The sequence below is a fragment of the Talpa europaea genome, assembly GCF_964194135.1.
Source record: "Talpa europaea genome assembly, chromosome: 11".
Taxonomy (NCBI): domain Eukaryota; kingdom Metazoa; phylum Chordata; class Mammalia; order Eulipotyphla; family Talpidae; genus Talpa; species Talpa europaea.
The window spans coordinates 92,866,605-92,880,426 of record NC_140078.1 but is presented as its reverse complement, the minus strand read 5'-3'; the positions used below and the strand labels follow the sequence as shown (position 1 = coordinate 92,880,426).

The 13,822-nt window shown below is 35.0% G+C and overlaps 1 protein-coding gene across 2 annotated transcripts in view; it reads right to left on the bottom strand.

Annotated features, from left to right (window-relative positions):
- The window catches only part of ANKRD28 (ankyrin repeat domain 28), a gene marked incomplete at both ends in the record, with an annotated part of 134,087 nt that overhangs the window by 85,513 nt on the left and 34,752 nt on the right, over positions 1–13,822 (bottom strand). The window contains one exon of one of the 2 annotated variants that reach the window (XM_084247921.1): positions 9,287–9,355. The exons of the other annotated variant lie outside the window; for it this stretch is intronic. Within the exon in view, the coding sequence (XP_084104047.1) occupies positions 9,287–9,304 (18 nt within the window). Of the gene's footprint in view, positions 1–9,286; positions 9,356–13,822 lie in introns of those variants that run through there. 2 annotated transcript variants of the gene reach the window in all.

Below are 13,822 nucleotides of genomic sequence, written 5' to 3'. Positions count from 1 at the left end.
AATTGGTTAACTCAGATTACAAATGGCTTTGTAAACAAAATGAAAACATTTCAATTTTTTATTCAGTAATTGAAAAATCATTAAAGATTTTTAAGCGGTCATCACTCTTTACTTTAAAATGATTATGTCGTCTATGCAGAGAATAGAAAAGAGGGTAAGAATGGAAGCCAAGGGCCTCCCCAGTGGCGCAGTGGGTTGAGCGCAGCACTGTGAAGCTATCCAAAGCCTCTGCAGTGCAGGCTTGATTCCCAGCCAGCCAGGGAGATACCCACATGGCACGGCAGACCTCTCTTGTCTCGCCCGCTGCTCCCCTCAGCAGTGTCTTTGGTCCGTCTGCCTGTTCTGCTCCCCACTCTGTCTCTGGTGAATTATCTCACCCTCCCGCACCTCTGGCCTATACTCCCGTACTTGTATAACTAAATCTTTAAAATAAAAAAAAGAATGGAAGTCAAAGGACTAGTTAGAAGGATCATAAAAGACCACTATGAACAATTTCATGTTAACAAACTGGACAACCAAGAGGATGGTTAAACTCTTAAAAACATATAAACCATCAAGACTGAGACATGAATAAAAATTCTAAGTATACATAGAATAAGGAGAAATCAAAAAACCTCCCAGAAAGAAAAATTCAAGACTTTACTGGTGAATTCTACCAAACATTTACAGAATTAAAACCAATCATTCTCAAACTCTTACAAAAAACTGAAGAGGAAAAAGTACTTCGAAAATAATTTTACAAAGCCAACATTACTTTAATAGTGAAGCCAGATAAAATCAGCACAAGAAAACCACAGGTCAATATTCCTGATGAACATAGTTGCCAAAATTAACAAAATACTAGCAAACCAAATTCAATAGCACAATAAAAGGATCAAACACCATGGGTAAATGGGTCTTAATGGTGGCATGCCTGGATGGTTGAGCACATAAAAATAAATTCATATGACATATATATTAACAGTATAAAAGGATAAAAATCACATGATCATTTCAATGGAGACAAGGAACATCTGATAAAACCCCTTATCCTTTCATGATAAAAATACTCAACAAGGGCCTCCCGGATGGCGCAGTGGGTTGAGCGCTGCACTGTGAAACTGTCTGCAGCCTCTGCAGCGCGGGTTCAATTCCCGGCCGGCCAGGGAGATTTCCACATGGCGTGGCAGATCTCTCCTGTCTTGCCCGCTGGTCCCCGCTGTCTCTGGTGAATCATCTCACCCTCCTGTGCCTCTGACCTGTACCCTAGTTCTTATATAAAAATAAATAAATCTTTAAAAAAAATACTCAACAAACTAGGAATAGAATGAAAATACTTCAATATGTGTCATATACGGAAAGGCCGCAAATTCAATGATGAAAGACTAGAAACCTTTCTCCTAAGATCAGAAACATGGCAAGGATGTCCACTTCTACTTCTGTTTAACATAGCAGTATCTGCATTCCACCCAGAACAATAAGACAAAAAATAGAAATATGTAATACAGAAATCAGGAAGAAGCAAATCTATTTGCAGATCACCCTTACAATTACAAAACCAAACAAAAAAACTTGTTAGAGATCACTAAGGTATAGGGCACATGATCAACAAACTCAATTGCATTTCTACTCACTGATAATGAACTATTTGAAAAGGAAATTAAGGAAACAATCTCATTTTCTATAGCATCATACACTATATTTAGGAATATACTAACTAAGGAAGTAAAACAAAAAATTACCAAACAGATGAAACTAAAGATGACATCAATAGATACCCAGGGTTCACAGCTTAGACTTAATACTGTCAAAGAAAGAAAGATACAGGAACTGAAAATAAGATTACCAATAAAGGAAGATTACAAAGGATACAGGAAAAGAAGGTACATATGAAATGGAGGAAGAAAAATTATCTTGTTACGAAGAGAGGATCTTTTGTCCTTTGAAAAAGGAGGGAAAGGTTGGTGTGGTAAGTAATGAGAGGAAGAGTTGAAAGGAGTAGTATTTAGCAATTGGAAGTAATTAATGGGTTATGGGGTGTGGATGGTAACGAAAATACAGAAGTAAAGGTAGTTTCAGTACGAGACAACTTGAGGGATGTGTTCATTTAAGTATGCGGTTAGAAGTCAATGAAGATGATTAATGGTGTGGAGGTTGTTAAAGTTGTGAAGTATGTTGTTTAAATGTTATCTACAAAGAAGTGAACCTAGATAACTGAGGCAACTATGACCCATACACACACACACACACACACACACACACACGAACGCGCACATTCCCAAGATATATAAACAAAGGAAAAGTCACCACTTGAGAAGGCATTCTGAAATTCACTGAGTTTTAGTTAAGACAGGAATGGGTTTTCTGAAAGAGTACAGAGTATAAGATGCAAGAGTTGTAAGAGAATTCAAGGTCTTATTAATATTTATTTTTTTAAGATTTATTTATGTGGGCTTCCCTGGTGGCACAAGGGATTAAGCACCACACTATGAAGCAATCCACAGCCTCTGCAGCACGAGTTCAATCCCCGGCCCACCAGGGAGCAACCCACATGGCGGAGCAGACCTCTCCTGTCTCTCCCACTGCTCCCCTCAGCAGTGTATTTCAGTTAGTCTGCCTATTCTGTTCCCCATTCTGTCTCTGGTGAATCCTCTCACCCTCCGCACCTCTGGCCTGTACCCCAGTTCTTGTATACATAATTTTTTTAAAGATTTATTTATTTTTGCACAAAAGAGCCGGGGTACAGGCAAGAGATGCAGGGGGTGAGAAGACTCACCAGAGACAGAGTGGGGAACAGAACAGGCAGACTGACTGAAATACAGTGCTGAGGGGAGCAGGGGGTGAAACAGCAGAGGTCTGCTGTGCCATGTTGTAGGGGATCGAACTGTGTTGCAGAAGCTGCAGGATAGCTTCTTAGTGCTGTGCTTAATCCCTTGAGCCACTAGGGAGGCCCTTATTCATTAATATTTAAATGACTTTTTCAGATTTGAATCTTGAGGAAAGTAAACATAACCTTTGAAAAGTTTTGCAAGCAAAAACTTCCAACAAATCAAACAGTACAGGCATTTTTCTAGTTAAACCCTATATACCAAAAGTAAGGGAAAGAGGGAAGAAAACTACTTTGTTGTCAAGTATGTAATACAGTAATGTTCTCAAGTTATGTTTTCTTTTTTTAAATATTTATTTATACATGCAAGAAGTGGGTAGTGTAGGCCAGAGATGTGGGGGTGGGAGGGGGGTGGGGTAAGGGAGTCTGAGAGGATTCACCAGAGACAGAATGGGGAGCAGAATAGGTAGATCCACAAATACACTGCTGAAGGGAGCAGCAGGTGAGACAGGAGAGGTCTGCTGTGCCAGAGGGGTTAACTCCGTGGCTGGGAATCTAACTCTTGCTGCACTGGCTGCAGACAGCTTGATAGTTAAGACTTTGACCTCTGCGCCACCAGGGAGGTCCCTAAAAGTTATATTTTCTTAGTAATTTTTCCTTAAGTTGTTTGAAATTAAACAAAATCATTCATAATTCACACTGAATTAAAGGCCAGATTGAATTAAAGGTTTTCTGTTTTGTTTTTTAAGTTGCGTGGCTTTTAAATATTCTATTTGATCTTTCTCTTGTTAGTGCAGTTTTTGGCTACAATTCATGTTAATTAGCAGTATCTCTGGCATATGACTTCTATCCTAAAAGGACCAGAGTCAACACTTTTTTGAAATATAATCACATTATTATTTACATAATTAATAACCTTTCAGCATGTCTCAAAGACAAATCAGACCCAATGTTACAAATCAGTACTATGTAAAATTTCACTGTAAATTTCTGCTTTTCTTGTAAAAAGACTGAGAAAAGGTTATTTGCAATTCGTTCTGGTTTCTACACTGTGGTAACTGGTAGAAGTAGTATCAAGTTACTGCACTTAAAGAGCTGAAGGGAGAAAAGTTTTCAATTTAAAAATAAGTTGCTATGGTTACCCAATGTTTACCTTTATAAGCAATGATTACATGAGACATCCACGGAATTCCCACAAGTGCAGTAAGATCAGTAGCTAAAGTGTACACTAGTTATTTCAAAGTAGCTATGGTTTGGAAAATACTAAAGAAAATGATTCACATCTTTCTAAACCATAAAAGGGTGGAGACAGAAATACTGAATGTAACTATTTTAAAATCCAAGTGATGAGTCAGATATCTTAGAACATTTTTCAGATTCTTTAGTTTCCTTTATATTTAAAGAGTGGTATCTAACACTTTATATAGCAGCTTCAATAGTTGAAAAGGCATTTGTAATGTGTTTCATATATATGAAATTATTTTGATAAATATATTTTCAAGTCCTTGACAAACTTGTAACAAATCACGCTTATAACAAAGTTACTTCAGAGTAAAATTTCAATTCCTTTAGACAACCAATCTTTAAGTTTTTGAATGGAAAGGACATTTTGCCAGAATGGATATTTAGTTTATTCTTGACTGAGTAGTTAAACTTACAATCAGTTATTGTATCACAGAAAACTCTTTTGTCTATTTATAATCAGAACATTCAATTTTGTAACAATACCTGTGAAACTGTGACCCATCAAATCCTGAAGTGATCTTAAAATGATGCGGCTTATTCCCTATTAATGGGATAGACCTTCCACAGTATCTGCTATTTTGCACAACAGAATATGAAACGTTTGTTCTTTAATATTAGGGCTATCCTAAACTGTTATACTCTACTAACTTTAAGAAATAAGACTTATGAACAAGAAGTGAAATAAGCTGACTCCAAGGTGGGTGATTCAGCTATTCAATGCTATCACATAGTGTTAGGAGGAAAAGGATGTCCCAAAGCTAATTCCATATAGGCTTTGTGGACTCCACCCCCACCCCAGGTCAAAGTCAAAGACACTGGGAACTCCAAATCCCATCATCACCAAAGGAAGGTGGCTGGGACCTGAGGGTGGGGTTAAGCAGTCAGGTGGATAGAAAAGGCAGACACGTGGGCTTTGGGGGCTCCCCCATTTTGGCTCTCCGCCAGCTCGCAGCGTCTGGCCAGCTCTGAGAGTGACTTTGGGTTTCCAGGTCGTCGATCGGGTAGGACGCATTAAAGACTTTATTTCCCTATTTTTTCCCTGAGTTGTACATTTTCCTTATTTCCTTTTCTCTTGTAAATAAACCTTTTATTAACCTTTTGTGTGTGTGTGTAGTAGAGTTTTCATAAGTCCCTTTAAAGCGTGCGGGTGAGGACCCACAGCCAGGAACCCGTTTTAATATCGGGGTTGCTCTATAACAATAGGACATCTAGGATTCACCATGGACCTTCACAGTCACAAGTTACCTACCTACACTCATATCAGACAGATACTGTTGTGCAACAGAAAAGAGGATGCCTTTTGTGCATTCCTTTTTAAGTACAAGGAAGTCTTTCCTAGAAGCTATCTAAGCTGACTTTCCCTTCCTAAACAAACCACTACCAGTCAGAGTAGGAGTCCCATGGTCAGTTTACACAAGCGGGGAATTTCCCAAATCATGTAGAATCATTTAGCATCCAAGCAAAACTGGAAACTTGCACTTTATTTCAGTAGTTTAATTTTCCCACCATTATGAATTAATCACAACACAGTAGGACTGGATGATACTTTAAAGAATCCAGAGATTTTTGAAAGGGGGGGGGACAGTAATCAGTAATTTATCTTAAAACAGGCTAATGGGGGCCTCCCCGGTGGCACAGCGGTTGAGCGCTGGGTTGCAAAGCTGCCCGCAGCCTCTGCAGCACCAGTTTGATCCCCGGCTGTTCCCGGGCCACCGGAGGAGGGTCCCACAAGGCGCGCAGACCTCTCCTGCCGCCCGCTGCTCCCCTCAGGAGTGTACTTCGGTCCTTCTGGCTGCTCTGCTCCCCTCTCTGGCTCTGGTGAATTCTCTCACCCTCCCGCGCTTCTGACTGTACTCAGTGCTTGTATAAATAAGTAAATAAATAAAAATAAATCTTAAAAAAAAAAGTACCTTAAAAAAAAAAACAGGCTATTGGCAGTCAATGTTTTATAAACACCATTGGATAAATAAGAAGTATACTTGAGAATGAATATAAAAAATTATACCTAAAATTTGACCAATTAAAATGACAGTTTTATCTCAAAAACGTTTCTTATTAATCCTCCCTAGGAGAAGCAAGGCTAATTACTAGACAGGGGTCAAAACACATCTAGAATAATGAGATTAAAACACATTCAAGGAGGACAGCCACGATGATGGGGGATCTAAAATCCATGTCATAACTGTAAATAAAGCTAAAGATGTTTTGTCTAGAACAGAGTCAGAGAGAATGACAGCTTTAAAATATCTGAAGTGCTGTCATTTTGAAGAGATACAAAATTGCATGTAGTTCTAGAGATAAGAATGAGGATCAAAGATCAAAGCCAGTTAGGTTCTTGCAGAAGGTAGACATAAGGAAAAAATGTGAGCCCACAAAATTTTACATATCAAGATTTTATTATTTGTTACATTAAAAACAACCCAAATGTTAAACAATAAATTTAAGGCATAGTCTGTATCATACAATGAAATATCAGAAATCAACCTTTACAAATTTCTAAAAAATTGGGACAATAGTCACAGAAATGTTACATGAGACACACAACACTATATATAGTGTGATTCTAATTATGTTAAATAATGATTTTTTTCCCCCAAATCAACAACAAATTAGTTAGCTCAGTTATAGGATTATGGGGAATTTTGTTCTCTTCTTCATATGCTCACATTTTATTTTTTTCTTAGTCATGACTCTTACTTGCTAAATTCAGTCACTACTTTAGAGGTAAGAAAAATAAAACTTACGGGGGTTAAATGACAAGTTCACATTCCAGTGGATGGTTAGGAGTTAGGGCCAAAACCTGAATACTGCCCACGTGAAGACTTGCTTTTAGGAAGTTAACCTGCAAAGCCAAAGCCATAGAAACCACAGCCAGATAACCTAGAGTAGTTGGGCATCAAATGTAGACCAAGGTGTTGAGACTTTACTGGGCTACCTCAAAAGCTATCAAATAGTAAAGAGAAAAATGTAAGAAAGGGTAATTTTAAATACATGTTACTGTAAATAAGAATAACAAGTAACTATAAGGCTTATGTAATTTTGTTTATATAGAAACATAATTTTGTTTTTTATAAAAACTGCCATTTCCTTTTCTGCTCTTGAAAGGATAGACTAGATTGGAGAAAAAAGATCTTACTGAAAAGAATTTAGAGACACTGATGCTCCAGGGTCTGCACTTATTTTGCTCTTAAAATAAAAATAATAAGTGTTTTATTATGAGATAACTGTTTCCTTGAATTGAAATCTCCACAACCTTGTTTCAATCCCAAATAAACTCTACAGACCCAAGTATTCATTCAATTCACTTGGATAACCACCAGAGTTATTTGGTAACTAATAAAGATAATATGAATACAATATTGTGAAATAAAAAGCTCCAATGAAAGGACTTTGACAGATACTGGACAGGAGAAAAAGGTAAAATGATTATCAAGGACAATATTAAAGCCTGAGTTATCTGTATTTTTTAACTTTAGAAATTAAGAAACTTTTTGTTAGTGTCATTTAAATCACAGTATACCCTAAATAAAACATCAAAATAAAACCATCTAAACTGGCTCTAAAGTGGCGGATAAAAAATATTAAAAAATACATTAAGGTAAAGCTACTATCTATTTCACAAACAAGGATTTATCTTTTTTTAATAATTAAATTGCTATTATATGTCACAAATGGTTATGTTTCACTAGTTTTAACTTAACCTATCTGTATAACCAACTTTATCACTACCATAATTTCATTTTTCCTTATGACTAATTTTTTAAATTATTCCTATGTAAATACCTAAGTAACTAATGCAAAAGCACCACCCAGTGGTAAAAGATGACAATTACAAGTTACATAGCAATACAGCAGAATTAGTTAAATTTGTGGCTCTACATGATCTCAAACACACAATACCAGGAAAGAAAAAATAAACAGACCATGTGACAGTGATAGTATCTACTATTTGTCACAATTTCCTAGCCAAATATCACTCTTACTCTCTCGTTTGACATTTTTTTTTCTTTTTCTATCTTAACAGCCCGTTACCTAAATCCTTGACAGAGTACAGAATTAGGAGTATTTCAAGATTCACTAAAATCTTTTACTGAGCTGGAAATCAGCAGTTTATAAAGAACAGAAATAAGGTACGTTTGGGAAGCGCGTGAATTTTCAATGGAATTCCAGTCAGCAAAGTACCTTCCAGGTTAACAACCAAAAGATAGATGGAGACATCCTATGTATTTTTTAAAAGTGATAACTTGATTACCTAAAAGGCCAGGGAAAGATGTACACTTGGCTAATTCATATAAAATTCAGAAAATCTAAAGAGAGTATCAATCTTTACTGTGGTTATATTTATTCCAATTCAAGAACACAACCTAATGTTTTCCTAATAATTGATTCCAATATAACAAGAACACAGATAAAAATTTTCAACTTCCAACATAACAGCTTTCTAATCATTTTCTCTAAAAAGAGTTTAACCAAGAACAAATCATAACAAAACCCAGTAATAATCAACTTTTGTTTTGAAACAACTTTGCACTGTATTTAAAATCAAACGGAATCTTTGTGATCAAAGTATCAGAAAGTGCAGCAGGTTGCAGTTTGGAAACAGAAACGAGGCTAGGCTAGCTACTAGGCTATCGTTTCTTCTGTTTTACAGAATCCTTCAATATGTTTGAATTTCAAACATACTGAAAACTGACAAATACAAGGAGGCCTACCAAACAATGGCAAGGATATCGCAACTAGTTCAAATTGTCTTCACTAGTGCCTTCGGGGTAAGTTTTTTTTTTTTTAACTACTTTCACCAAACACATAGGAATTACTCACATAATTGAGATAGTCTATTACAAACGTTTTTAACATGTAAGAGTAAGCATGACCAAGGATGCATTCACCTTGACAAATAGGATAAAAAAATGACACAAAATGATTAGTTTTTCAGGATAAAACAAAACCAACAGTAGTACCATTATATTCAGCTATTATTCATTTTTCTAAGCTTCAACACAACTTAAAATTTTAAGCTCTCACCACTGAAAATTTAAGGATGTTTATCCACAAATGTGAGATCTACTACACTTAACAAAAATGCCTAAAAAGGTATTTTGGCTGATACGTATTTATTCACATTAGATTATGTATAACATCTAAATTTAAGCTATAAGAAGGCATAATAGCAATAAAGTAACCAATGACAAGAGCTGCCTACATTACTGCAGAGACTACGGGAAAAAAACCTACCATAATAGGAATTCCCATACTATTTTCCTCTGGTGGAAGCAGTAGTTGTATTGTTTCAATTCCAATCTCAGGCCTGTGGCAGAAAACAGATATCAAAAGCAAGAATATGCTGACCATAGAAATGAAGGGCTATGTAATATATAACTAGTACCTCAACAAAACATTAAGCTATTAGATAATATTAAAAGTCATGGAAATTCAGAATCTAAGCTTTACCCTTTTATGAAGACTATTACTAATCTGTAACAAGATAGATTTTTCAGAAGATTTTCTTAATATATGAGCCAATAATTGTTACTGAATTCTTGGAAGATACTCAAAAAGTAGGGTTTAAGTCTTAGAAATCCTAGTAAAGAAACATTCTCATAAATTTCTTTAAAAAGAACTATTCAAATGCATTCACTGTAACAGAATGAAACAACTATACATTTTTGTATGGGGATATGTTAATTTAATAAACTATAAAAGTATAAATTCAATTTGTATAATTTTTGTATATTAAAAATGTTCATTTCAGAAATTCTAACTTAAGATGTCACCATAATATCTCCCAAAATACACAATAGTAATTATTTTTATTACCTATAAAAATATATTCTGAAAATTTGGGCTGTATAGACACACACAGACATACTATTTATAGTAACTAGTTTCTCCCCATCTCAATCTCCACAATGTGCTAATGATATCCAACCAAAATAGGTGGTCCTTTACTAACATTAAACATTCCTCTATAGCACATTCAATGACTATGTAACATTACATTGAAAAATATTATATTATTGTAGTTAGCCATTTCCTAAGATCTAATATTTGAGTTGCTTCTATATCTTTACTTTTATATAATAATATTTCTGGGATCATATCCCAACATTTATTTTTAGTGAAATGATTGGTCTTCAAAAAAACAAAAAAAACCAAAAAAACAAGATTAGGCCTAAAATATTCTGAAGCCATAGTTCTCACGTACAACAACCTTGAAAGAACAAATATCAGAATTAAATTCACTGTGTAAGAGAATGCTTTCAACCATATTTTCTTTCAGTCTGAAAGATCAGTTTTTAACCACCTCTGTCATAGTGGTTACTGCGTATGTGCTAATATGACTTTCCAGTATATTAGAAGTTAGAATTCATTCTACCTGTTCCAGGGAAATAAGCTAGCTACAGGTCTAAACATATTATCAAAATTTGTTATTTTGCCTCTTGTCAAACTTATTAATTTGTTAACCTTGTCAAAAATATTAAAAGCGCATTATTTTTAGTATGACTTTTATCATATTAAAGGAACAGTAGTATTATTAATTTGCCATTTGGTGGCAGCAAATACAAAAGAAAATAAATTCCCTATGAATATTTACTTATTCTATTATTAATACAAAGACAGTTTTTCCAAAGTCATGTGTTCTTTAATTTTTATTTTAGTATTATGTTAATAATCAAGCTCAAAACATAAGAAAATTCCTGAATTAACTGAATGTAAGGGAGTTCTATTACTTTACACTATTCTTAACTATAGCATTTACCAAGAGTTCATTGGTAATAAAACAGAAATGTGACACTCTTGATGCTTATCAAGCAATATGCAAGTCAACAACTTCTATTTGTATTACAAATTATATAATCAAGTAAATAACACATTTTCTTTAGCTGAATAAAGCTAGCCTAACACCACAACACTTATTCAATAATCATTTGTTACTATGTTTTCAGTGTAGAAAAAAAAACAGCAGTAAAAATGAGAAAGCTTCTGGCTTCATGAAGTTCACATAAAATTTTCCAGACTTAGGAGATAGTAAATACCAGCTCAACAGCCTGAATGTTACACAAATACATGTAATACAAAAATACTGTACACCCTCCACATAAAATTTACAATTGAAAAAAAGCTACACAAATAATGAGTATAAGGAAATGCAAATTATTTTTTGGTACTGTGGTTGCCTTAAGTCACTTTTTTTTTAAATATGAAGATATTCCAAAAGTAAAAGTTTGGTGCCCTAAATTACTACTGCTTATTCAACTTACAAGATACTAAGTAAGTGAAATAATTAAGTGGTAACTTTTACAAAAAATTATCACATGATCAAGTTATTTCAAACTTCTCAGTAACTTATTTACAGAAATCACTACCATAGTGATTCAGTTTAAAATGCTGAAAAGCATTAAGCTAGGATCACAAGTAGATTCAAAGAGACTAAATTTGTGCATGTATTGAGAGATTAAACATAAAGCACATGTGACTACTGTTAACTACTTTTTTCCCCAGGGATCTTCTTTGTTCTTTAACATAATTTTAGTCTGAAAGAATTGCGACCATATACAAGGCAAGAATCTCCTTCAGAGGCAAGGGTTCTATGTCGTTTACCCTTGCATACAACAATGATTAACAATTTCTCATGCATGAACATTTCTCATACTGTTAACTGTATCTTATAAGCAAAAAGTTTTTAATTTTCTTATTTTTCTGTTTTTGTCCAAACTAGACGGATTTTTGAAGGTTAATTAACATGAGCAATTTCATACAGTTCAACCTTATACCAATTATTCATGACATAAGATCCTTGAGGTAGTTACAATTTCTTATACTCCTCAAAATAGGCATCCTTCCAATGAGGGAGAAATTAAAAAGAAAAATGCAAAACAGTGCAATCAATGATTTGATAGGAGTTCATGGGTATGTGTTTCCAAGAGGGAAAAAAACATGCATATGATGCATAGAAATCACAAGAAATGCTGTGAGATATTGAATGATATCAAAAGAACTGGAGAGTTACCTGGAAAACAAAACTAAATAGAATTATTTACTCTGTGATCACTACACTTAAATGTGTGTTTAAAGAAACTAGGAAACAACTGTCTGATTTTTATAGGGAACAAAGGAAGGAGGCCTGTCACATTCCCATTCAATCTCATACTGTAAGTCCTGGCCATGGGGCTATGAAAAGAAATAAACAATTTAGAAAAGGAATAAAGCCGCGTATTAGTAGAGAACACAAAAGCCTATATAAGAAATCCCATGGATTCTCAAAAAAAAAGCAGCCAGAACTAGTAAGTAAATTTAGTAAAGAAATATTATGTACTAAAAATGAACTGGAAATCAAACATTTAAAAGCAGAATTATTTACAGTGACACCCAAGAAAATGAAATACTAAGATATAAACTTAACAAAATATGTGCAGAATCTGTATGTTAAAAACTACAAAATATTGAGGAAGGAAAGTGAAGACATAAAGAAAGAGCCATGTTCATGGACTGGAAGACTCAATATTGTTTTTTTTTTTTTTAAATTATTTATTCATTGCATAGAAGAACTAGGGGGTCAGCCAGAGGTGTAGGGGGCGGTGGCGGCGGGGGGGGGGGGCAGATATGAGGATGAGAAGAATCACCAGAGACAGAGCGGGGAACAGTACAGGTGGATTTACTGAAATACAGTGCTAAGGGGAGCAGTGGGAGAGACAGGAGAGGTCTGCTGCGTCATATGCAGGTTTGCTCACTGGCCAGGGATCTATCTAACTTAGGAGGTATCAGTGATAGCACTGAGACATAACTCCTAGGCCACAAGGTAGGCTCCCAAGACTCAATATTGTTGAGATATGTCAGTTGTCCCTCATCTATACATTTAATGCAATTCCAATCAAGTTCCACAATATTTGCAGAAATGAATAAGCAAATTCAAAAATTCACATGAAAAGGCAAAGTAATTAAGGGTCAATATAATTTTACAAAAAAGAATAAAGCTGGAGGATTCCCAGTACTAGGAAGCTATAGGAATCAAGGCAGTATGATACTAGAAGGATAAACATACAGATGCAAGGAAAAAAAGACCTGATGAGTCCAGAAATAGAACAAAACATACAGTCAAATAATTTTTGACAAAAGCAACAGAGAAGAAAATAATCTTTCCCAAAAATGATCCAGAGTAACTGGATAATTCATTTGTTGTTTTTTTTTTAAATCAAAAAAAAAAAAAAAAGTAGCTCAGACCTCTACCTAACATCACACACAAAAACTAATTCAAAATGGATCACAGACCTAAGCATACAATCTGAAAGTGTAAAACTTCTAGTCAAAAATACAGCAATAAATCTTTGTGATCTTCGAGTAGGCAAAGTATTTTTAGATAGTATCAAAAGTAAAATCCATAGATTAAAATATTGTCATCAAAATAAAGAATACTGCTCTTTGAAAGCCATGATTAAGAGGAGACAAATATAGACAAGAGATTGAGAGAATATATTTGTACATCAGCATATCTGACAATATTCATACACAGAATAAAGAACTCCTATAACCCAGTAGTAGACAGACCGACTTTCAGAATGGGCAAAAAGATGTAAACAGTTTGATGCTTCACCCCCCCCCAAAAAAAAAAAAATCATCATCATCATCAACATCAGGAAAATGCAAATAAAAAACAGTAAGATACTATTGCAGGGCCTCCCCTGTGGCGCAGCGGTTGAGCGCTGGGTTGCGAAGCTGCCTGCGGCCTCTGCGGCGCCAGTTCGATCCCCGGCTGCTCCCCGGCCACCTGAG